The sequence below is a fragment of the Balaenoptera ricei genome, chromosome X (assembly GCF_028023285.1).
Source record: "Balaenoptera ricei isolate mBalRic1 chromosome X, mBalRic1.hap2, whole genome shotgun sequence".
NCBI classification, from domain to species: Eukaryota; Metazoa; Chordata; class Mammalia; order Artiodactyla; family Balaenopteridae; genus Balaenoptera; species Balaenoptera ricei.
This window is the reverse complement of record NC_082660.1, coordinates 45,071,852-45,098,289: the sequence shown is the minus strand read 5'-3', so window position 1 is coordinate 45,098,289 and position 26,438 is coordinate 45,071,852. Positions and strand designations below refer to the sequence as shown.

At 40.0% G+C, this 26,438-nt stretch overlaps 1 protein-coding gene across 3 annotated transcripts in view; it reads right to left on the bottom strand.

Moving 5' to 3' along the window:
* The window catches only part of CLCN5 (chloride voltage-gated channel 5), a 153,673-nt gene that overhangs the window by 17,133 nt on the left and 110,102 nt on the right, over window positions 1-26,438 (bottom strand). For 2 of the 3 annotated variants that reach the window (XM_059911906.1, XM_059911905.1), the window contains 4 exons: window positions 9,424-9,575; window positions 6,957-7,056; window positions 3,019-3,206; window positions 144-266 (listed from right to left, as the gene is read on the bottom strand). In XM_059911906.1, coding sequence (XP_059767889.1) covers window positions 144-266; window positions 3,019-3,206; window positions 6,957-7,056; window positions 9,424-9,575 — 563 coding nt within the window. Of the gene's footprint in view, window positions 1-143; window positions 267-3,018; window positions 3,207-6,956; window positions 7,057-9,423; window positions 9,576-11,714; window positions 11,896-26,438 lie in introns of those variants that run through there. The other variant, XM_059911908.1, reaches the window with a different exon arrangement.

Sequence of the window (26,438 nt, the reverse complement as noted above, 5' to 3'; positions counted from 1 at the left end):
AAGATCTAGAGAGGCCCTAGATTGCCTCGTGATCTGATCCTGCTTGATATTCAACTGTGGTATATGCTGGAATACATATTAAATTGTTTTAACTAAAAGGGATTCATTATTGTTACCATTTACAAACCATTTTAGAGACTCACCTCAGGGATTCCAGAGCCACAGGCGTACGGTGCGAACACCTTGACAAGAGATACGGCAAGGAAGGCAAATAGGAGAGCCCAGAGGACATACATGAAGTAATTGACTATGTAGGCAAAGGCTCCCTGGAACAGGGGAAAAAGAAAGATGCTTGTTTTAGCCCAGACAGCCTCAGTGAGGCATGCAGCTCTTCTGAGGAATGGGTTTTCAGGAGAGGAGGTCAGAAAGAAAAAAAAAAAACAATATTAAATTGCTCAAGATGTTCCTTCCCAGACTGTCAGCAAAGCAACTGTCAGCCCACTTGCTACTGAAAATGAGGGGCTTTGTTACACCCAGAGGACACTGACAATGCCTTCTAAGGATGGACAAGAACGAAGAAGCAAATTCACTTTCTATATGAGTGCTTTGATAGATTTTGTAGTCAAATATATATGATACTATGTCAATTTCATTACGAGTCTTAACAGCCCTTTTATCGGAATGGCTGAACCTTGACTACATGTTTGAAGTGAAGACTGGCTCCAGAGTTCCATTAAACTCATCCTTGCCTACTACCTACCTTGGTGTCAAATTCTCATAGGAGGTTATAGTATCTAAAATTCTTTTTTTTTTTTAAAGATTTATTGACTGATTGATTGATTGATTGATTGACTGCTATGTTGGGTCTTCGTTTCTGTGCTAGGGCTTTGTCTAATTGCGGCGAGCGGGGGCCACTCTTCATCGCGGTGCGCGGGCCTCTCACTATTGCTGCCTCTCTTGTTGCGGAGCACAGGCTCCAGACGCGCAGGCTCAGTAGTTGTGGCTCACGGGCCTAGTTGCTCCGCGGCACGTGGGATCTTCCCAGACCAGGGCTCGAACCCGTGTCCCCTGCATTAGCAGGCAGATTCTCAACCACTGCGCCACCAGGGAAGCCCAGTATCTAAAATTCTTGGGTGTTTTTCTTAAAATAGCAATGACATTCTGTAGAGACGACCACATCTTTGAGAGAATTTTGCCACTGTCGTAGCAAAGGTGTAGTTGCTGAGTGGCAAACAAAATCAGTGAGATGCCAGATATCCCAAAGAATAAAACAGCAACAGCTATTTTTAAAAATGGAGAGAATATACTTATGAGACTATTCCCCTATTATAATGAAATCTGCCAGAAATCTAATTTTGACCACTAGCAAGCATTCACCAACATTAAAGGGCTCGCAAAATAGCTATGCCTTACAAAAAAAGATATTTTGAATACTACCAGATGATGCTTACCCATAGAAACATTTGAAGTTGAAACTCACTCAAATTACATGAAACACAAAACTCAAGGGACTTTCGACTTTTTAAAACCAAAAAACTATAAAAATAATTCATTGACCTAGACAAGGAGAACCAAAATGCTCAGGTTTTTTCTGAGTTATAGTTTTGACACAGGTTTCCCATTATTTTAGTCCCTCAGAGGAACAAATAATTGCTCTCTCTTGGCCTTTAGAATGTAGCGAGGGAGGAAGAATACTCTAGAAGTAGGAGACAAAGAGGAAAAGGGAGGGAAAGGGGAAGTAGCTGGAACTGACTAGAGGCAGAGACCAGGAGGTCAAGTTCTTGGCAGGAGAACTCTTCTTAAAACCTAGAAGACTCTTTCCCCAGGCAAGAATTTCATTCATTAAAAGGAGGGCCAGAGAAAGTTGTCACTTGTGTAAATCTCCAGCTCCAGGTTGAAAGTTATGGTTGGAACACTTAAACACATGCACACAGCTCTCAAGGAGTAGCATGGGGGAGCCTTGTTGTGATGGAACAGTAGTACTACATCTTGACTGTGGTGGCGGCTACACAAATCTACGCATGTGCTAAAACTGTGGAGAACTACACACACACACACACACACACACACACACACAGACTCACCCTAAATCTGGAGCTTCTCAAACTTTTCTACCCAAGTACATACTCCTAAGCTAGGAGAGAGGATAGGGGGTGGGGTACCCAGAGCAGAGCTGAAATAGATATTCTGTTTTATCTTAAACATAGGACTTTTGCATTCTTTTTTAATGATTGTTTACATTTAATTTTTGAAAACATTTTCTTCCAAATACTGATCAGGAAAAACTGATATTCTGGGAAAGCACATAGCATGTATCCTGAGGTTTCACATACCCTCTGGTACGCTGACCTAACCCCAGTCTGAGAAGCACAGACTTAAACTCTCTCACACGTGTAGTATGTAGCTAACCCAAGCCAATATGCACAGTCAGATATATGTACATAAACACTCTTATTTCTGACTTTATTATTTTCTTACCCTTCTTTTACCTTCACTGAGTCTGTGCGGGTGTGTGCCATTTCAAATTGTTTGTGGACCAAAGTAGGTATGAAAATAAATTTTAAAAGTACAAACAAACATCCTAGTCTTGTCCCCCTCACTTTACCAACAGAGTAGATGAGGAGTGAGCTGAGATAGTACCTGTTTTAGTTGGTGGAAGCCAGAGTGGAATTGGGAGTTGAGAGTTGTTTTGTGTGTTTTCGTGTTTAGTAGGAGAGATCTAACATACAAACCAAATGGTAAGAGAAAGGTAAGGAACCAAAGGAACCAAAGGTAAGGAAATAACTAGAGGAAGATTCAGTCACACGGTGTACTAACAACTAAGAAGAAACATCAGGCTTGTTTAAAACAAGAAAAACGTTTTAAGTTGTTGTGTAAGCATCAAACAACTCCACATGTCAGAAGAGATAGAAATAGGGCTGCACTTAAACCACAGAGAAAGGCAGCTGGCACTGGTTCCCCTTTTCACGAAAAGGAAAATAAAGGAAGATTCCACAATTGCCACGAGGACAGTATAAGAAATGAAGTAAATGTAAGAATAATTAAATCAGTGGTTCAGAAATCTTCACTAGGTGTTACCTCATTCGTGCTGATGATCAGCTGGGACCAGCTATTCCACTCTGGGCATTTGTCTCTGTCTTCAAAGGTGACGTGCTGGGAGTTCCAGCAACAGTGTTCATGGTTAAACCAGATTCCCCCTGTGCATATACCTTCTTTTAAGTCTGTCATCCAGTGAGCAGAGATGTCTATCAAGCCAGCTAGGGAACCTGATTTGAGGGGAGGGAAGGAAAGGCCACAGTTGTCAGAGAAAATAAGGGAAAAGGAATCAAAATAATGGACAAGTATATACTTTCTCATTCCATCTGCAACCTCCTTCTGATTGTCTGTCTGCTTGCTTTTCACCTTTTATCTCTAATGGATTTTACCTGTTATTAAATGCCTGTTCAAGAGGGGAAAAAACAACAACAACAACATTGTCTGCATTAAACACTGTTGTGTGCAGGATCTCTACTGTATATGGGAAACTTAGAGGAGAGCAAAGTGGTTGGGTGGGAGCAAGGGGCAAGTGGATTTGACTTTAGCTGCTTCCCCTGGCAAAGACTCTGCTTTGACTTAGAGTTGATGAATACTGATCCATAAAGACAGTCAAGTTTCTTGAAGTTTATTTTATTCTCACTTTATACATAAAACTGAGAAAATGTGAATTGCCCATGTTGAAGAATATTATATGATATTTATTTGAGGCGGCTTGCCAAGGGCAGTTGATGAAGACCATGGGGAGAAGGGCTCAGTCTCCATACCGATTTGGCTCCAGCAGCGAGGGAATTTGAGCGGTGGCAGGAAGGCATTCTAGGCTAAGGGAACTGAAGTTATAAAAGCACAAACTGTGATGTACATGCAAGATTAGATGACGCTGTAGGTAGGCTGAAGCCTCCTGAGCCTAGGATGTCAACATTCTGAAGCTTTCTTAGTGAGAAGGAGCAAATAATATTTTATACAGAACGTTCCTCAAAGAAAATTAGGAGAAAATGAATGGGGACTAATGCACTACAGCTAATAGACTGATAGGGTTAAGATAGTTGTAGTACTTTCAATTCTGGCCTTCTCATCATTTCTGCTGTCCAGATGAAGAAACGCTGGCATAAAGAAATTAAATGGTCTAGAATCGTGCTTTAGGGAAATAGCAAAGACATCATAAAATTCACAGCCCCTGAATTCCCAGACTGTTCCTGCATTCTGACACACTGCTTCTATTGCTGCTCTCCAATGCTTAAAAACAAAATACCCTGTGTGTATGAGGGAAAGAAAAATATTCACTGACCACCTAGTGACAAGACATACATTAAAAAGTTGAGGATATCACGCCTACGTTCCAACAGGCTGGAGGCCATGTCATGTGTGTGTTTTGGTAGGTGCTAAGTGTTAACACACTCTCTTAGTTATTTACATATTTGAATAACCTAGTCAAATCTAACAAATTGTTTGACACCTACTCTTGGCCACTCCAGTTCCCGCCGTCTCTTCCTTCTAACTCCTATTGCACTTACTGCCTGGATTCAGAAAACTAACATGATGTTAATTAAAGAGTTTGGCTAATTCTCCGGTTGTTTCACGTGCGCATGTCTTATTCTACCTAACACTGGTACCCTCCATCCTATCTTCCCATCTACGTCTCCTTCTCCTTCTTTTCCCAATTGGCTCTTTCTTCCCTGGTTACAAATATTAGCAGGTTTCCCCTACCCTAAAGAATGAAATGCTTCCCCTTGTCCATGCTACCATTTCAAGCTTCTGTCCCTTCTCTCCTTCCAGTGACTACCCAGTATCCCCAAAACTTCTACAATGGTTGCCTTCCCTTGAAATCTGGCTCCTGGGTACTCCCTGGTGGTCCAGTGGTTAGGACTCGGCGCCTTCACTGCAGGGGCCTGGGTTCGATCCCTGGTAGGGGAACTAAGATTCTGTAAGCCGCGTGGTGCAGCCAAGAAAAAAAAAAAAAAAAGAAATCTGGCTCCTAATATTTATCTGAGATGCTTTTTCAAGGTCACTGGTATCCTCCTAACTGCTAAACTACATAACCTTTTCTCAGCCCCCTTCCTTCTCGTCAGCTTCTGTGCAATACTTGACATTACGGACCACTCAGTCTATTATGAGCCAGCTCTAAATTGTCCAGACCACGTCTCTCTTCTGTGCAAGCCAGAAAAGGGACAGCATTAACACCCTAGACCATGGGTTGGCAAACTATGGCCCGAGGGTCAAATCTGCCTCTGTGTTTTTAAATAGAGTTTTTCTTGGTCACATTCCAGCTCGTTTATTTTCCTACTTTCTATGGCTACGTTCTTGCTATACAGACCATTTGGCCCACAAATCCTAAAATATTTACTATCTGGCCCTTTACAGAAAAGGCTTGCTGACCCCTGGCCCAGATAATCTTTGAAAACTCTGCTATGGATGAACCATTTCTCATTTGCCGCGATCATTTTATACTCCATGGCTCATGAATTATCTCTAAGTAACAGCAGCATTGTGAACAACTGGGCACTGTGTTGAGTGCTGTATCGCCGTATTTCATTCAATTCTCGCAACAAACTTGTAATATAGGTACTCTGATTATCCCCATTTTACAAGTCAGTAAACTAAAGCCTCCAAGGGTTAAGAAACTTGCCTGAAGTCACAAAACTAGCAAGTGGTGGGGCTGGGATTCAAATCCAGGTAGCCATAAACTAGAGCCTGTGCTATTAACTACCATTCCATCCCAACCGCCATCCAATTTCCCACCTTTTATTTTAGCTCAATATTCTAAATCTTCCTAGGCCCATCTTCTAATGCCACAAGGATATAAGTCTCAGCATCTCTGCCTGGTATTCTTGGCTATCTGCTTCCCCCATGGGACGGGAAGCCTGCTTGGGAATCTGCTTTAAAGCTGTATTGCATAGCAAGTGTACTATTCCTGGTTAAGATTATATATATATATATATATTTTAAAAGATCTAAGAGTCTGGCTTTTTAAAATTTATTTATTTATTTTTATTTATTTATTTATGGTTGTGCTGGGTCTTCGTTTCTGTGCGAGGGCTTTCTCTAGTTGCGGCAAGTGGGGGCCACTCTTCATCGCGGTGCGCGGACCTCTCACTATCGCAGCCTCTCTTGTTGCGGAGCACAGGCTCCAGATGCGCAGGCTCAGTATTTGTGGCTCACGGGCCTAGCTGCTCCGCGGCATGCGGGATCCTCCCAGACCAGGGCTCGAACCCGTGTCCCCTGCATTAGCAGGCAGATTCTCAACCACTGCGCCACCAGGGAAGCCCAAGATTATATATTATTTGGAGTGGCTTAGGAGGTTGATGGAGAAGATAGGAAAACGTGGTACCATCCCAGTCCTCGGCCACCATGAAAGAGTAAGAATTTAGGCCCCTTAAGGGTATGAGCCATATCTTACATGATTTTCTTTACTTCCAAATGAGAGAGTAGATATTTAAGAAATAGCTACAAAAATCTCTCAGGAAGTCCTCTTCTACATGTTCTTTCCTAAACCCCATGCTTACTAATATGTTAAAAAAAAAAAAAAAGGGAATTCCCTGGCTGTCCAGTGGTTAGAACTCAGTGCTTTCACTGCTAGGGCACGGGTTCAATCCCTGGTTGGGGATCAGATCCTGCAAGCCACGAGGCACGGCAAAAAAACAAAAACAAAACCAAAAAAAAACCCTGTCTCTAATAGAAAGGTTCTTCCTCAAGACAAGCACCAAAAGGCAGTACTAACAGCACCTTAAAATGGATACAATATTTTATAGCATACAAATGCACTTAAATGCATTTCCTCATTTAACCTCATTTGTTTAAGGAAGGAGATGAGGTATTAGTACCTCTTTATAGACGGGGACATCAAGCTTCCCAAAGGTCCACAAGCAATTCCGTTCATGTAGAAAAACAGTAAAGCACAGCATTCAATTCAGTCCATGACTTGGGAGAGGGGCACACCACAATTTTAGGAGATTTGTTTAGAAAGCTAACATGGTTTACCATACCTGATAAAAGCCCAATAAGTAGCATCAACAACCAGCCAGAAAAAGCATCGCTCACACTGTGAATTAAGGCCCATGTTGACTCTTTGCTTTTATTGGTAATCTAGGGAGAAATGAGAAAACGTTGATACATTCTATACACACTCTTGCTTTTTTACCTCAAAATGTGCAATAAAGAAACACAAAGACAAACCTATTCATTGGGAATAGAGTCCAATTTAGAGTTACTACTCAAATCTTTGGCTGAACCAACGCCACTGCGAACTTTGAGCTTTATTGAACCCTGTCTTACTGAACCCCACCTTCATCTCCAGTATTGCAATGCCTGCAAGTACCTTCTTCAGGACTTCCCTATTAGCTGCTAAATTCTTATAACATCAGTCTGTTTTGCTTATTGCAGCGGTCTCTTTCTAGCCTGCACATCAGATAGTCCAAAGATGGTCTCTTGACTCACAGCAAATAGTTTGATTGTTTTTCAAAGAATAAACCAACATGGGCTTATTTGAGGGGCTAAAAGTACAATTTGTGGCTTTCTACCTGGGGCTGTGCTTCAGGTCAGGCAAATTCCAAGACCTGATACCACAAACCTCTTACTGTACAGTGATCACAGATGCTAAATGATATCAGGGATGATCTCTTCCATTTTCAAAAACCTGCTGGGAATATCTGCAGCTTTCAAGAGGTGCAGAAACTTTTACCTTTTAGGTCCTAGCCTTGTCAATTTAAGCCTTCAGTGCCCACACTTCAAAACCAAGCATTCTAACAGCTTTGTCATTAGTACTTCCCCCTTCTCTGTACCTCTATTTCTTATCTTTGAAACTGTAAGTTAGCTACCCCATCTTGATCTGCAGCAACATCACAAGTAATAAATTATTATAAAATTTTAAAAGCAGTTTAAAATTACATTTTGACTTATGACTTTAAGTTTCCAATTTAAGTGCTGAAAGTAGATGAGGTGACAATTTTCCCTATGACAGTGTTTCCATTCAGATGATGAACAGTTAATGCTAAAAAAAGGTCACTTTTGAACATTTGATAAACACATTTTAATTGATTTTGAATTATTATTAGCTGATATAATGTGTCTCAGATGCAACCATTTTGATATAACGGGAAATGTGCCCTTGTCATACCACAGGTGGCTTTCACAATCTGAGTAACATGTTGAATAAGCAAATGGTGACAAACTGAACTCTGAATACAGATAGCAAAAATTCTAAAGCCGTAAGATTCTATATTTTAAAGGCTGCCTGATGAATTGATATAACAGAAAGAATATGTGTGTATGTTCCCAAATAGCAGGAATCTTATAAAAAACAGAATGTTTTATAGAGATCACCTTTTTGAGTTAGGAGAAGAAAACTCTATGGGATTATGACAAATCCAAGGACTACAAAGAAATTTCTCAAAATCTGTACCGGGGACAACCTGACTCCTGGGTTTAGGTGGTCTTGAGAAAGCCAGTCAGGAGCTGGGAAAGGAATGAAAAGTGATCTGAACCTGACAGCTCAGGAGATTCACTCAGGTCTGAGAGGAGGAAGTCATGAATTCAGGAGAGAATGGAGTCAACGTAAAAATCGAATTTTAAATTTGGAATCAAAGCAGAAATAGTAAGAAAGAAAAAATAATCATACTTACTGTTGGCTGAAGAAATGTTCCCTACTGAATCAGGATGACTGGGGCTGGGGCCCTACCTTTTGAATAAGCTCTCTATGTGCTCCTGACACAAACTAGAAATTGTGATTCCCTGATTTAAATGATACACAGCAATAAGTTAAAGGCAAATGACCTTGGCGGACTGCTCTGAGAAGTTTTCACAGTACTTTGAAAAGAGAAAAGTAGGGAGATTCTCTTGTCATATTCAAAACAAACTGGGCCATAGCTATAAGTACCATCTATCACCTATCATATTAATGTCGTTGATTTGAATTTGATTGGTCTTGTGGTTTTGTGTGAGTTGAATGCATAAATTTGCTTTGGTTTTATGGTTGTACAAGAGCTATAATCACAGGTTTACCCTGTAAGCTTCAGTAAACACTACAGCTCTGAGATTATTTTTCTTTTATTCCTTTAAAAAGAGCCCTTTTACTTTTCTTAGGTGTAAAAATCCTGCTTCAAGGGAAAACCATAAAGGAGAGATGAGATGGGGAAGGAAGATCTTTGAAATTTAATTTGATTCCTCCCACCAACTTTGTTTTCACCTATCTGCACAGGCATTTATACCCAAGGATCCTTTTCAACCACTTACTATCGGGAGAGAAATCATCATTAAATATAAATTCTTTTCAAAATCATATACAAGATACCTTAAAAATAAAAATATATTAAAAATAAAACCCTACATGTCCAACAGAAAACAGATTCAGCCACATCCAGGGTTGAGGGAAAGAATACATATAAAGAATCTATATCTTCAACTTCTTCTCCTGATGTTTCCTAACACTCACTCACAAAGCATCTTTCGTCTTACCTCTCGGTGCCTATCCCGGTCTCGAGACTTCTCTCTCACCCAATCAATTGTATTGAAATCATCATAGGTCCCCACACCAGGGATTGGCTCCTCCAAGAAGTCCATCATCCTATTTGAAGAACCTATTCCTCCACCATTGTATGACTTGTCCTCTGGATTGAACAGAAAACAGACATTAGTACTTCAGACACTCTGGACATTTTTAATACCTCTTTTCTGAGCACCAAGAGGTGAGCCCTTAAACTATCATTTGACTACTGTTAGGGTGTGCTGATAAAGCAGAATAATCACCTTGTCGGAACATCCATCACATTCAGAAGTTTCTGTGGCTTAGGCACAAAACGATGAGCATCTCGAGGCAGTGTGAATGGAAAGGGACGTATGAGAGCCACAGTACAAAGGGAGAATTGACAGGGGTTGAAGTTCAGTGGGAAAGGATTTGTGAAACAGAAAACAGGAGCTTGGAGCAGCTTAGGTATTTCAGTTTCTGTTCTAGGATGAAGACAAAAGGGTCAAAGGTCTTTGCAGACAAATCAAGTCAGAAACCATTTTACATTTATAAGGCAGTAATTCCATCCTCAGAGGTGGCTTTTGCCTGAGTGGGGACTCCAAACAAAGCATGTAGGTCTCTTCTAGAGTTAAGCTGGCTGGAATGTACGTATTTCCCTTCCATAGATATAAGACTTTGATTCCTGATGCCATGGGTTTGTGGAAACTTTTACTGAGTATGCCAGGACAGTCTAAGATTTCCAAGTAGAGATTTAAAGCAAAGTGCATGGCTCAGAGATGACATGTCCCTCCCTGATCCTTCAACTGGAAGAAACATATCCTTTTGGCCAACAATCACAGTCCTTCACCTGCTTCGTTTTTAGCACTTCTACTACAATTACTTAAGCAAATGCTTTACTTTCTTTTCTAGACTATAAGCTCTTTGAGGGTAGCCCTATTATCTGATTTACCATTGCCTTCTCCAGTGTCTAGCACATAGCCACGACCCAAAAGTATCAGCTGAACCCAAGTTTGTTTGATGAACAGTTGGGATGAGGGAGGAGTATTCAAACTCAGAAGTTGCACTTACACAAGGTTCCTTAGTATTGCTTAACAAACTTCTTCAAAATATTTCCACAATCCTCTGGTGGAACAAGATTTCACTATTAAACACAAAATGTAAAACCGTATTCAGGAATGCATGCAAATGCACAATGAGGAAAAATGCAGAGTAATGCCATCAATGAACTCAACCAGCCACAGCTCACATTGGCAGCATCAACCTTGGCAGGGACAAAGTTCTATCGAGACTGTTTGGTGATGAATCCCTCTGTGGAGAAGGCCAAAGTGGGCCTGAGCTGACCCCCTCTTCCCCCATCCATACCCCCACCTTCACTCTAAACTCCTAATAGACAACTTGAGCACCCTCAAAGGATAAGTTTGAATTAACACCCAAGTTGCACCTGGTTTACAAAGTCTAAGTCTCCTGAATACCTAGTTCAGCGTACCTTTCACAAGCAACACACACATATGAAAGGAAAAGCTCTGCAGAATCCAAATCATAGTAAGGGTGGGGGTGGGGTGGGGGTGGAGTGGAGGAGATGAACAAGTTAATCTTAAAACCCCTAACCAAAGTCCTTTCCATATCTTCAAGCATACCTGGCCTTAAAATGGTTGGCTGCTGAATCACCAGCCCAGCATTTCCTATCATGTCAGTGGCATACTGATAAAGATTAATGCTGGTGTGTGGTTTGAGAGCTTGGAGGGAAACAGCCAGCCGGGAAATGAGGGCAGAAAGAGACTAAAGTATGTGGGGCAGGGGGGAACCAAGCTGTTTCAATTCTCAAGACAAATGCTGACATGAACACAGGACACCAACCAACTAGAAACTGACTTTTTAAAGCAGGTTAATGCTTCAATTGAATTTGGTCTGGTTTAAGTGTGCTCCTTTCAGGAGAAATTTTCAAAGGATTTTGTGAAACTGATTTTTAAAAGCACCCAATAGTTACCTAACGTTACACTATATATCAAATGAGGCCCCCAGCTCGAAGAATATTAAGACGAAATGAAGATCTGCCACAAGCTTCCTAACAGGAAAGAAAAAATCCTATTACATCACTAGGTAACATGAGCACTGCATCACCCTTCTTTGTAGATAGTCTCCTATTATAAATGCAAATTGTCAGGCAGCTCTAAAAGAGCAGGCAGTGATTAGAATCCGACAACAGACTGCTTGTGATTCTCCAGATCCCCTTTTCCCTGGGGTCACGCTTCGGTCCTTGGCCAGGCTCAAGTCTGCTTACCTTCAATCACAGCTTTCTTTTTTTCTGCCTCAAGGAAGAAATAACCTTGGCAGCCCGCATTTGCTCATTTAGGTTGAGAAGCTTTTACAGAAGGAGCCCCGGTCTGAACTGCTTTAGAAGGGCACTTGCTGCATTCTCTGCCTTTCACAGGAACAAACGCCACCTAAAGAACCACCAGTGTTCCCTGGCGGTCAGAATGTGATGTCACTGCTGGAATCACGTGACCAGACCCTTGGACCAGCCTTGGAGAAAGGAAGATTTTTAACCGAGCACAGAAGCCTTAAAGATGTAGTCTCATCTAAACAAATGTCATCAAACTTGGGGCAGTCAGGTCAGTTCAGAAAACTGGGATCCAGAAAGTTTTAGTTTTCAGACCTCATTTAGCAGAAAATCTATGAAGGCAAAGTAGAAATATCGGAAAGCATTTAGAGTTACAGGGACTCTAAGTTTAAAAAAAAAAAAACGAGGCAGGGGAGACAGGCAAATATAGAAAGGTTTTTTAAAACAAGGCACTGGATACCAATAACACAGATAAAATCTCACAAACGTAAGGAGCTAAATAAGTGAAATGAGTGACAGATGCCGGACACAAGAGAGCACATAACATGATTCTATTCATGTAAGTTCTAAGTCAGCCAAACCTAAAGTATATCGTTTTAGGACACAAATGTAAGTGACTACATTACAAAGAGAAGCAAGAAAATGACAAAAGTAAAGACAATAAAGCCAGAAGTAAAACCAGAGGAGAGAGGGGGTCGCCATCTGGATGGAGCACATGGTGAGGGTGGGGCTTCTGGAAGGCTGGCAATTTTTCTTAATCTGGGCAGGGGTTACCTGAGAATTCACATTATAATTATTATTTAAACTGTACACACATGTTTTATGTCTTTCTATGCACACATCATAGAGAAAATTATGAAAAACTGAACCACATATGAACTTACTATACAAAGTCAGTTCTTTAATACCACCTAGTAACTTTGAAAACTCAGAAAGCAGTCAAGAAAATAAGGTGTGTTAGTGGTAGTGCTCTACCTAGAAAACAACATCAAGTCTGATCTCATTAATCCAACCTGAGTAAAAGTAGCTATTTCAGCCATGAAAATTAATTCACTACCACAGTTGCATTGTTTCACAGGCTTTCCCTTCTCTTGTCTTATTCCGAAGGCTATTTTTAAGCAGGTTTTAATAAATTGTGCAGTAAGGCCAGTCCAGTAAAGAAGAATGAAATTGCCATCTCTCACTATACCTACGACTGCTGTATGATATATGGGAAAGTTGTTAAGAGAGTAAATCCTAAGAGTTCTCATCACAAGAAGAAAACTTTTTCCTTTTTTCTTTTCTTCTTTCTTTTCCTTTTATTGTATCTATATGAGAAGATGGATGTTAGCTGAACCTACTGTGGTAATCATTTCACAATATATGTAAATCAAAGCATCCTGCTGTATGCCTTAAACTTATACAGTGATGTATGTCAATTATTTCTCAATAGAACTGGAAACAAGAAAAGAAAAAAACTGCCATCTCCAAACTCCCTACGTGAATCCACAGGACAGCCACTGTTGAACATTAATCTAGTCAGTGTGCTCCAATAATCAGGCCTGAATGTAGGGCTTTAAAATGTTGTGATTACTCTCATCAGTTCTTAAGGCCCAATTCATCCTGAAACGTCAGTACAACAAAACCTTAGGAAATGTGAGGCGCTTCATGGAACCTGTATGCTTTTGGTCCGTCCATCACTATGATGACATCTCGGTCTCTTGATGAACTAACCTAGCACTAATGAGAAGTAAAATGAAGTGGCAATGGAGAGTATTGTGGCAAAGAACTAAAAAGCTTAAAAAGCAAAACCTATGGCCCAAGTGTGACTGTCTTATACAATTACACTTTTAGAAAAGTATGTATATCTTACTTAGAGAGGATGACGGGGCCAACCTCACAAGCCTCCTTCAAAGTTATTCTTTACTCAATAGGATTCTGCCTATAGTATCTGAAGACCACTACAGAATTAACTTACTTTAATAAGATTTACATTATCTTTTTAGATTATTTTATACTTTAAGATACTATCTTTTTTGGTACTTAAAAAGTATGTAGTTCTTCAATGTACAGTGATTGGATTGCATAACCACTACCATGTCAATAACTTTTGATGAAAGTTCATGTGTTTTTCAAATACTCCATCAGTGCTTCTAGGGGAGGAACTTTTTTATTCCATGTAAATTTACCTCTTTTGAAAACTAGAGGGCTGATAGCCATGACACAGTCCTCATACTAAAATGAGATTTAATTACAATTCAGATTAAGAAATGAGGCACTGGACTCGTAGCAACGTGGGTGGACCTAGAGATTATCATACTAAGTGAAGTAACTCAGAGAAAGACAAATAGCATATGATATCACTTATATGTGGAATCTAAAAAATGATACACATGAATTTATTTACAAAATTAAAACAGACTCACAGACATAGAAAACAAACGTATGGTTACTAAAGGGGAAGGAGAGGGGGATAAATTAGGAGTTTGGGATTAGCAGATACATATTACTATATATAAAATAGATAACCAACACGGACCTACTGTGTAGCACAGGGAACTATACTCAATATTTTGTAATAATCTATAAGGGAAAAGAATCTGAAAAGGAATATACACACACACACACACACACACACACACATATATATACACACACACACACTAAAATTACAATGAGAATTGTTGTATTCAATTTTTTGGCTATAATTTATGCAATTGCTTTTTGTGATTTTTTTAGAAAAGGAGGCACCTGTGTTACTTCATTACTGTAAAATTTTCTTAACCAAAATTTGGTGAATTTTAGTAGTCAGTCTACCTCACTTTTTGCTTATGATTCTAAATTGTTTTAAGTTGTGTTTACAGTATGTTCTTGTCCTTTAACTTGGTGAATGTAGTAAATTTCTCTCCCATCCCCCCCAAAATATATATGAATCACTTTGCTGTACACCAGAAACTAACACAACACTGTAAATCAACTATACTTTAATTTAAAAAAAAAAAGAAATGAGGCACTGGTATTCAGAACTTGACATTATATTTCTTTTACTCTTTTCTACCCCTCTATTCCCTTCTCTGCCAAATTTGTAATCTCTAGCACATGTTTCTTTATACAGACTGCCAGGTCAACATATTATTATGGAAATAAGAGAAAGAAATGCTTACCAATTTTTAATGCATCCTATGATAAAACCGCAATGATAAAGTTAATATTTGGGGACAAACAGAGTTATCTTTGTGGAACACAGATCTGATCAGATCATTTTCTGTTTCTAACACGTTAGTGGCTTGTACAACAATGTTTTTAAAACTTTCAACATAGGAAGACCACTTAATGAGCATTTGGCACAAGTATGGACTAGGAATTATAAGATATTCATTGTAATTTTCAGAATTGGAAAAAAATATTTTATTTTTTTAAATAAGTAAAGTTTTAAAAAAGAGAGCAGTGTTGTTTTAAAAAAAAAGATTTTGAAATATTTTTCCAACCACTTTGGAAAAAAATATTTTTAAATGTATAATAAGGATGATGACAACGATACTACTAATTTTTTAAGGTTTTACCAATGAGAGGGATGAAACTGTTTGCACTCTTTCACAGAGGTATCTATATCTGACTTGATGACAAACAGCTTAAGCTGTGGGTCTTATTCCACATCCAATTGGTTTCTTTTCTTAGCATTTTTATTACTTAGTAGAAAGAAATATTAACGCCATAAAACTAAGTTGTCAAGAATGGCAGTAGAGATTATTCCATTCAGGACCAACTACTGAGGTACAAAGAAAGTAGTAAAATGCAAAAGGCTTTTCAAAAAACAGTGTATTAATAGTTAAGCTTCTTTAGATAAATAAGGACCTACTGTATAGCACAGGGAACTACAGTCAATATCTTGTTATAACCTATAATGGAAAAAAATCTGAAAAAGAATATATATATATTATATATATACACACACATATATATATGAATCACTTTGCTGTACAACCTGAAACACTGTAAAACAACTATACTTCAATTTAAAAAATGGTAATTACAATAAAAGATTTAAGCTTCTGGTGTGTAAATACTCTACCAAGGGAAGAAGAGTAAAATTAAACAACGACCCTAAATATCAGATTGGGGTGCTTATTAGGCAACTCTAGATTCCTGCCTCTATACAAAAAAAAAAAGTAAAAGGTAAGTTTTGAAGGCATAGTGTGCCCTTCAAAGTAAGTTATATTTAAAATGATTTAATGCTCTAGCAGGAAAATGATTCAGGTTAAAGTACATCTAGCTCTTAAATGATAACAGTCCCCCGAAAGCTAATCTGGATTGCTTGAGTCTGGGAAAAAATGTACAAAAAACAAGTCAGAAAAATAAGTCAACCTTGAAACAGCTTTCCCGGTAAGTTACACTTAGGTCTAAAAACTTAATTAATGGGTTTTTAAAAGCACACTGCTTGAATGAGGAGGCATATAAATGAATGTATTTAGCTCATTTTCCTTTATGGAAACCACTTTCTAATTTTTTTCTAAAAATCACATGATGCTTAAAACAGGAAAACCCCTTAAAATACAAGAAAAGAAACTCCAATTTGAGAATAATGTTTATTTCAATCCCTAACCAATATTCCATTAGACATTTCCCTGGGGAACTGAACAGTAACTGATTAAGTGAATTAGTTAAACACTAACAAAGACACAAGGGGAAAGAGGATAGAAGGAAACCTTATGCACCCTGAAGTACTGCTTTAGTGATAACCACAGCTGCATGAGGGCTCACTTATTGGCAGCAGCCTAAAGAAAGAAATAAGCACTCAAAGAAATGGAGCAGGGCTATTGGTACGTATCACAGGACTTGAAAATAGTTCCATTTTTAGAATGTATTTCAGTTTTTACAGGGATATATTGTATTTTTGCAAGGCTAAAAGCACGTATACAAAAAAGTCAACACTCGACCTAGCACACATCAACAGATATTCATCCTGCAATCTTTTAAACTGTACCTTCATTCAACAGCAAGTACTAAGGGTCTATTATGAGCCACTTCTCACTTCCATACCTGCATCCTTTTCCCTTCTTGTATTGGCTCATCCATTCCAGATCTCCCAATAAGCCATGAACCCTTTCACATTTCATTCACCTCTACGTTTCAGAATACATTACAGTTGAAGCCCCAATAATTAGCCAACATTTTTAGGACCCTTCTATCTATCAACTTGTGCCTCCATTTTGCTTCCCCACTTACCGAAACCCAGTGGCTGAAAAGCAAATGCTTTTTTTTTTCCCCTGGCCACACCGCCCTGCGGCTTACAGGATTGAACCCAGGCCCACAGCAATGAAAGCATGGAGTCGGGACCACTGGACCGCCACGGAATTCCCCAGAAAAGCAAATGTCCTCCTATGTAAGCCCTGGAGAATGTCACAGGACCATGTTATGTTTTAATATACTATCTTAGTTTGGCCCCGGGACACTTATTCAGGGCGACTATTCCATTGATACGCATCTGTACAGCCATACTGGTTGTTAAATAGTGAAATACCTGTGGCTGTAGATAAATAACTACTCTTTCCCAAGGACTCTCCTCCCCCACCACCATCCCCCGGAGGCTCCTGAACTTTCCCATGATGCAGCAGCTGGAACACCAGGAGGTTCCAGAACAGTACCCGGAGCTATATCTGACATCCAATCTGACGGGTCAGTGCCTGTGTTGTTTTGACTGTCACCCTGCACCCATTTCATTTAAGGACTGACTGCTTGGTTCCTGCTCACAGCACGTTAAAATGTGAAGCTGTCTAAGAGGCAGGAAGGACAACAAAGAGGAAACTCTCTATCCCAGCTCTGCTGAGCTAGACAATAAGAGAGGTGGTGAGAGAGGTGGGTAACGGAACTGCAAAAACAATAATAAATCTATGATATGTACTATTAAAATGAAGTTTGAGGGCCATGAGAAGTATATAGGAAGGTGGGGCATGGGAGACAGGGATAGGGAAAAGGCTTTCGAGATTAGCGTGAATCTAGATTCTTATAACACCTTCAGACTCCTTGGTTCCCACTGGATACAGCTCTGCCCCCACTGGGTTGCAGACATTTGCTTGACAGTGTACCTTTTATGCCTTCTATTCCCAGCATCTGCTCTAATGTGGAAGTTCCCCACCCAAATCACTTTCATTACCAGTGGAGCCACGGTGCTAACTGCCAGAGTTACCAGTGTTAGGAAAAATAGCTTGAGGAGTATGGCTTGGTATCTGCAGACCCCCACCGTACAAAATCAATGTAGAAATAGAAGTAGAGGGGATAGGTTTGACAATGTCGCTGAGAGGGTTGTCCATATAAAGAAAATAGCCCTCTGCTCCGTTACTTGCTCTTCATTCCTTCCTTCTCAAATTTATACATAAAAGGGACTGACAAGAAGACTGGTAAATGTAATGGGTAGGGAGACCCTGCTCTAAAATGCACATTCCATACCAGAGTATTGAGAAACCCTTTGGCTAGCAAGATCCTGTGTAACTACTTGTGCTTATTATTTTAGAAGCAGCATTTCTCCAGTTCTTCTATATTGAGTCTGCATTGGTTTCTCTCTGTTAATCTCCAAAAGGAAGTTGGGGACAAAAGATTAGCAACTATTCTTTGGCAGGGAAAAAACTTCAAGAGAGGAAATACCAAGTAGGAGATTCTTCTTGGATTCATGGGAATAGTGTGATGTCATGAACAACAACAACAAAAAACAACAGTTAAACACACACACACACACACACACATATATATAATCTAGGAATTGCTCTTAAGGAAATACTTGTACCTGTGCACACCAATGTATGTATGCTATTCACTGCAGCACTGGAAACAATGAAAGAGTCCAGTAATGGGGGAATAGCATAAGGAAAGAAGTAGACTGATGTGTACTAAAATAGAAAAATCTCCCAAACTTACTATGTGATAAAAGCAAGTTACAAAATAATAAGTAGATTTTTAAAAAAAATTAAAGTGTGTGTCTCTGTGTTAACTGGATAGAAAAAGAAGTGAAAGGGTCATAACTGAGTTATTTTGAAGGGTTATCTCTGGAGTGGGAAGTAGTGAGCAGACTTTCACATTTTATATACATGTGTATTGTTTGAATCTTTAACAGTGAGGTGTATTTATGTGTTATATAAGTGTTTCTAAAAAGAAAAATAATGATAATGCAGCTAGAAGAGTAGAGACGAGACATTGCAAAGGGAAGACTTCCATTCTGAGAGGCAGACCACTGGGGTATTTAGAAACAAAGCAGGTGACAGTTTCTGTAGAACACTAGGAGGAAAGCACCAAGAGGAAGATGACTTACTGAATTTTTACATGAAAGTCAATGGGAGGACTTCCCTGGTGGCTCAGTGGTTAAGAATCCTCCTGCCAATGCAGGGGACACAGGTTCCATCCCTGGTCTGGGAAGATCCCACATGCCGTGGAGCAACTAAGCCCATGCACCACAACTACTGAGCCTGTGCTCTAGAGCCCGCATTCCACAACTACTGAGCCCACGTGCCGCAACTGCTGAAGCCCACGTGCCTAGAGCCCGTGCTCCGCAACAAGAGAAGCCACCACAATGAGAAGCCCGCGCACTGCAACGAAGACCCAACGCAGCCATAAATAAAGAAAGAAAGAAAGAAAGAAAGAAAGAAAGTCAGTCTTTGTGATCAGACCCATTGTCCAGCAGTGAGAAGATACAGATTCCAACCCTAGCTCCATAACTCACTAATTGTGTCACCCTGGGCAACTGCCTTAACCTCTGTAGGTTTCAGGTTCCCCATCTGTAAAAATGAGGGCATATCAGCATGTATGATTTTTACGGTCCTTTCCCGCTCTCATACTCTATAATTTTAGCAATGATTATTTGTGGGTCATTCGTACATTGTGTTGAATGACTTCTGAGAAGACATTAGCTTTGAGGAATTCCAAATGGTATTTTGATTGCATAGTTATCACAGAATACCCTTCTGGCAAGATCAATAAATGGTACTACCAATCCTTAGAAAAGTTAAGATTCAGCTGAGCAGTGAAGTAGAGCACAACCTGGGACCCAACACTTCCGGTCTGTGCCTAACTAGAGCTATACCAACATGGCCACAGTACCTCTGGAGTACCTGCTAGCCACAGACCCCGGAAACACCCAGCACACACTCCTGAAACATCACAGCAACCCTCTCCTCTACCACATAATGCCTTAAATTGGAACAAGGTGAGGTTCATAATAATCCACTCAGGATTTATTAGAGGCCAAACGCCCTCTAATTTTTTTCTCCCTTTGAGAGGGGACCAAAGTGGTCTCACTAATTAGAAAATAAATGGGGAGCTTCCAGATTCAGCTCTGGCAAGTAAAAAGCTCAGAAGTTGTCTTGCTGTACACTTGAAACTAATACAACATTATAAATTAACTATACTTCAATTAAAAAAACAAATTAAAAAAGTTGTTGCTCCCATTCGTACAGCAAGAAAAAGCTAGACAAACTGAAAAATCAATAACTTTTCTTGGACCCACCGGAGAATTGCTGCAAGGGAAACTCTGACCCCCAAATCTGAAGAGACAGGCTTATCCAAAAAGACACAGAGAGATCTGCTTACCTGGAGTAGAAACCGCTAGAACCATAACTGGTAGGGCTACTTAAATGGCAACTTTGACGAATTGCTGAAGGCTGTGTGTGGACTTGTGTGAGAGTAAGGAACTCCTGAGCCTGTACTTCGGTGGGTTTTATCTCCAGGAACCCTACCAGGTTCTCAAAGTGAAGAGCTAAGAAACATGTCCTCCTAGCTCTGAGGAGGAGAAGTGAAGAGGTATCACAGTGAAATAGGCCAGACCTGTCTCTGTAACAAAGGCCTATGCTCCAGGGGAAAATACTTTGCCTGAGCCTTATCCCAGTTGGGGGAAGGGCATTCTTCCCTCTCCAGCCCCAACCCGACCCTTTTAGTCTCACCTAAGGGAAAAAAGCAAAGTCAGTAGGTGTCTGGGCTTCCTGGAAATGGGCTGGGAATGCTGAGGTCAGAGACAGGAGTAGGGGGCAGGGAGAACAAAAAGCTATACCACCGGATTACACTTTGTGAAGGTCAAAGACACAAGACACAGGTCCAACAGACACTGCAATTTAATCAGAAGATTATAAAATAAGCTGCTCCCCCATACCATACAACCATACCAATGGGGCTCCCATATCTTAATAACAGTGGATTACAGCTGCAAGACACAGAATCTCTTTCAAGGAATTGTACTTAAGGAAACTCAAAATCAAGAGGGGAGACAAAAACAAGGACACTACAGGAATTTAACCCCTGGCACCAATAATTACACCAAACATTAAACAAAGCCCAACTCCTAGCCAGTTTAACATAAATCCTAACACAAGGGAATTAAACTAGAAACCAGTAACAGAAAAATAGCTGGAAAATGACCAAATACCTGGAAATTAAGCAACATACTTCCAAATAACCCATGGGTCAAAGAAGTCTGAAGACAAATTTTAAAACATTTTGAAGTAAATGAAAATGAAAATACAACATAACAAAATTTGTGGGATACAGCAAAAAGCAGTACTTAGAAATTTATAATATTAAATGTATATATTAGAAAAGAAGAAAGAGCTAAAATCAAAAGATCTAAACATCACCAAAGAAGACATACAGATGGCAAATAACAAATGAAAAGATGCTCAACATCATTTGTCATTAGGGTAATGCAAATTAACAACAAGATCCCACTACACACCTATTAGAATGGCTAAAACCTAAAACACTGACAATACCAATTGCTCACAAGGATGTGGAATTACAGGAACTCGCATTCATTGCTGGTGGGAATACAAAGTGGTACAGCCACTTTAGAAGACAGTTGGGCAATTTCTTATAAAACCAAACATAGTCTTACCATATAATCCAGAAATTGCATCTATATATTTACCCAACTGACTTGAAAACTTACGCCCACAGGAAAACCTACACACAGATGTTTATAGCAGCTTTAGTCGTAATTGCCAAAAGTTGGAAGAAACCAAGATGTCCTATAGTAGGTAGGTGAATGAATAGACAAACTGTGGTATAGCTGGACAATGGAATATTATTTAGGGATGAAAAGGAATGAGCTATCAATCCACACAAAGACATGGAAGAACCTTAAATGCATACTGCTAAGTGAAGGAAGCCAATTTGAAAAGTCTATGTACTGTATGATTCCATTTATAAAGACATTCTGGAAAACACAAATTTATAAAGATGAAAACAGATCAATGGTTGCCAGGGGCTCAGAAGAAAGGACGCTGAATAGGTAAGACACAGGGGATTTCTTAGGGCAGTGAAACTATTCTGCATGATACTGTAATAGTGGATACAGGTCACTATGCATTGGCCAAAATCTATAGAGATTTACAGCACAAAGAGTGAACCTTGGGCTTCCCTGGTGGCGCAGTGGTTGAGAATCTGCCTGCTAATGCAGGGGACACGGGTTCGAGCCCTGGTCTGGGAAGATTCCACATGCCGCGGAGCAACTAGGCCTGTGAGCCACAACTACTGAGCCTGCGCATCTGGAGCCTGTGCTCCGCAACAGGAGAGGCCGCGATAGTGAGAGGCCCGCGCACCGTGATGAAGAGTGGCCCCCACACCGTGATGAAGAGTGGCCCCCGCTTGCCGCAACTAGAGAAAGCCCTCGCACAGAAACGAAGACCCAACACAGCCAAAAACAAACAAACAAACAAATAAATAAATAAATAAATAAATTTATTTATTTAAAAAAAAAAAAAAGAGTGAACCTTAATGTATGCAATTAAAAAAAAAATCCCAGGATGGAATGCAGAATGTGGCAAAAGAATCCAATTATATTACAAATTTGTGAAACAGCCTCACTAAAGGGGTAAAGGAAAAAGATGCTGACCCAAGTAACTGGAAATGAGTGGAGTTTGTAAGACTAAAGGCAAAAGAATTTTGTATAAGCACTTTACTGGAGTTGATAAAGTAGTTTCCCACGGAGGGTACGGGTTAACAATTTGAAACCATGCACGTACACTGGAAATGAACAGTTAAATATTGGATGGTGAATGGTGGGAGCCACATTTCTCACTACCTGGAGGGGCAGGTTACAGACAAGCAAGGGGAGGCGGCAAGAATGATCCATGTGGTAACGGATTACAATTAGAGACACCAGTATGATCTCAAGTTTAGCTTAATATAGAGGCAGATAGCTACATACAGATAATCTATCTATTTACAGATATGTGTAAATACGTGGGTCAGTACACACATATATTTATATTTCCTTACTGAGAGGGCCTAGAAGCAACAACGCCCCAATAGAAAAAAGCACACCTCGTGCCCAGATCTTGGTTTCTAATACCAATCTCCGCTGAAAGGAACTAGGGCTCCTTGGAGAAATGGCTGATTCTAGGACTGAGGCAGGAAATATATAACATGGGCCTGGAGCATATTGTAGTACCAGAAAGTAAATAAGTGCCCAAGAAACCTGCACAGTGACAGGGGTATGTCAAAGGGAGACGGAGCCAACTGAAAGAGCTCCAAATGCAAAGTTGGAAAAATTGGAATAAAATAAAGTAATAATGGATTATAGCCCAAAGTATTAAACAGATGAGTCCCTACTGATATAAATAAGTGATTGAATAAATAACTGAGAGAGAATAGAGAAATCTCCGATGAAGAACAATTCCAAATAGTGTCTGTAGATACTTCACCCTCAAGGAGGTAGAGAATAACTTCCTTAATCTTAAGTGTCAGCTACGCAGTGACTTCCTTCCAAAGAACACATTATGGAAAGGATGAAAAAAGAGTAACTTCACAGTGGAGAAAACTGACAAACACTACCTCAGCCAGGTGATCAAGGTGAACATCAGCAGTGATAAGTCATATTGATGGTATATACCTTTGATATGATGTGGTAAGAATGACACTTTACCTCTAGTCTTCTTCCCCCAAGCCCCAGTCCAATTATGAGAAAAACATCAAACAAATCCCAACTTAGCAACATTCTACAAATACCTGGCCAATAATCCTCAAAACTGTCAAGGTCACCAAATACAAAGAAAGTCTAAGAAACCATCACAGCCAAGAGGAGCCCGAGGAGACATGACAACTAAATGTAATGCGGTGTCCTGGATGGGACATTAGGTAAAAACTCAGTAGACCTGAATAAAACATATACTTAAGACAAAAATATAAATATATAAATGGGGAGAGATTAGAGGGCATACATTCTGAAATCTGACCAGGTATTTTACCATTAAGGAACCTAAAGGAAGCCTTTAAAGCCTGTGGACCATCATCATAGGCCTCATTTTATGGGGTCAGCATATTAAAACAGGTGAGGTTTATGGCCCCACAGAGCTTTTGATAAGGGCTACTTTTTCTTTTTTTCAAGCTCAAAAAGCAGCGATAACAATTGCCATTCTCCTAGGCTAAGCGTTATACGGAAGTTTGAATATTATGAGGGTGACGGTTCCCAAATTCCCTTTCCTTCTCCTCCTGGCACCATCCACACAAATGAGTCAGTTTGGGAGAGCCTAACTGAGATGATGAAGGGAGGATTCTCCATGAGCTGAAGCCCAAGGTGTTTTCTGTTTCTCTCTGAAGGAATACTATGATCTTTTTTTACAGCGGGGCAGAACAAACAGAACTGTTTCACAGCTTCCATGGTGGATTTCATGTACCGTCATGTTTTTCATTTTAAAAGTTTTTCCCTTCCCTGGGACATCAGGAGGTTATGCTGAGGCTGGCAGGGGTGGTCTGGGCACGTTCTCACACGTGAGGGGGAAATGGCCTGCTCATACTGCACCTGGGCTTTGAAGTCATCAGTGACTCTTCTGGTTTATTCTCCATGTCTAATTGGTCCTATTGATCCCCACTCTGAAACTTCTCCAGAACTTATTCTTTCCCCCTCTCCATTTCCTGCTGCCTTAATTCAGGCCTTTGCTCTTTTGCCTAGATTGTTCAAAAATAACAGTTTAACTGGTCTTCCAGTCTCCAGCATACTCTTCCCCTGAATCCATCTTCCAGATTGCCATAAATTCTCTAAAACACCAATCTGATCACATCATTCCTCTGCTTTTCAATCATTTGGTGACTCCTTGGTTACAAGATAAGGTCCAAAAGCGCAGACAATCTGGACCCCACCTAGATTTCTAACTAGATCTCCCAACCTATATCCTGCTCCAACTGTCACCATCCCCACCCTTGGAGTCTCAGGCCTCAGACACACAGACTCTGTTTCTTGAGCAGAAGACGCTCTCTCATGCTGCTGTGTGCCTTTACCTGTGCTGCTCTCTCTGCCAGGAATGTCTCCTCATTCTACAGTCAGGGAGTAGCAGCAAGGCACGCTAGGTAGAAAGACAAGGAAGCGAGGGGGAAAAGAGAATCGAAGAACATCACCAAAACAACACAGTTCGTATCTGGGTGTTCCAGAAATGAATGAATTGCTGAATTGCTGACCAGGAGTTCCAGGCTGCGGAGGCAGGCAAGTGAGAACAGATGGACTATGAGAATAGCTCTGAAATTTTTCCTGTTACTCAAACCCTTTTTCTATTTGCCTCCTCCTCCCCTTCTTTCAGATCTCTGTGTTTATGTTTCTTCTAATTTACAGACTACTATAACACTACCTCAGATGCATTTAACCATGCCATGCATAATTTATTTATTCATTACTCATAAATCAATCCCTCCAGCCATCTGGAAAACAAGGACCACTTCTACTGCCTTTCAAGCTCCTTTTAACTAATCTTTTTAGTACGTGCCATTGTGCTTGGTACAAAATGTAATATTTTATGCACAGTTTCACCACCAAATATCAAGGACTTTATGACCTTTTTTTTCTGTTGTTGTTGTGTTCACTAGGAAATCCCATGTGAAAACATTAAATAAAATAAGAACAATTAAAAAGCAAAGCAAGAAAATTATATCACTACGGAGTATTGTAAGTGGACTGATTTTCGTGTGTGGCTCATGGAAAACAGCCTCATTTTTATATGGTCAGACCTTGGAAACCACAAGTAGTAATTCTCCTGTAAAGGCTAGTGAAAAGTGGTGAAGGACTACTCACGTAAAACTATATTCCACAGTCATAAGCAATGTCAAAATCTTGTCTGCCTCAGTTTTCTAGTTTATTAAATAGGAATAATGGATACTTGCCCCAATCACCTACCGAGAGCAACGTGAACACAGAAAAACTACTTTGGTCATACAGATGCCATATGAAATCACTTTTCATTAGAAGCAATGATGATAACTAACTGACCACTTCACTAGAGCCAGTAATTGGTATGACTGACTCACTATGGTTGTAAGTACTCATAATGGACATGATACACACATGTCCCTTTTATATTAGTAGGCAAATAGGAAAACCCACTAAATACCAAACCATGAATACCTTTCTTTTATGAACTTTCAATTCAGGGGTTCTCTTCTACTGTCACGGCCCTGAGGTACCTTTACCAGGCAAATTTCTTGTTATCCTTTTGAACCTGTGGTTTTCTTACCTGTATATTCATCCCAAGTTGGGCACCTCCCCTCAGAGGAGCCTTCCCTGACCTTTCCAACTACTGTGGTGTTCCCCAGTTATCATCTATTGTCATTCAGTTTATTTCCATCCTTGTACTTATCACAATGTGTAATTAACTAGGGAATCTGCTTATTTACCCAACTAGATCTAAATTCCAGATCAGATTGGATCTTATCTATGTTAAT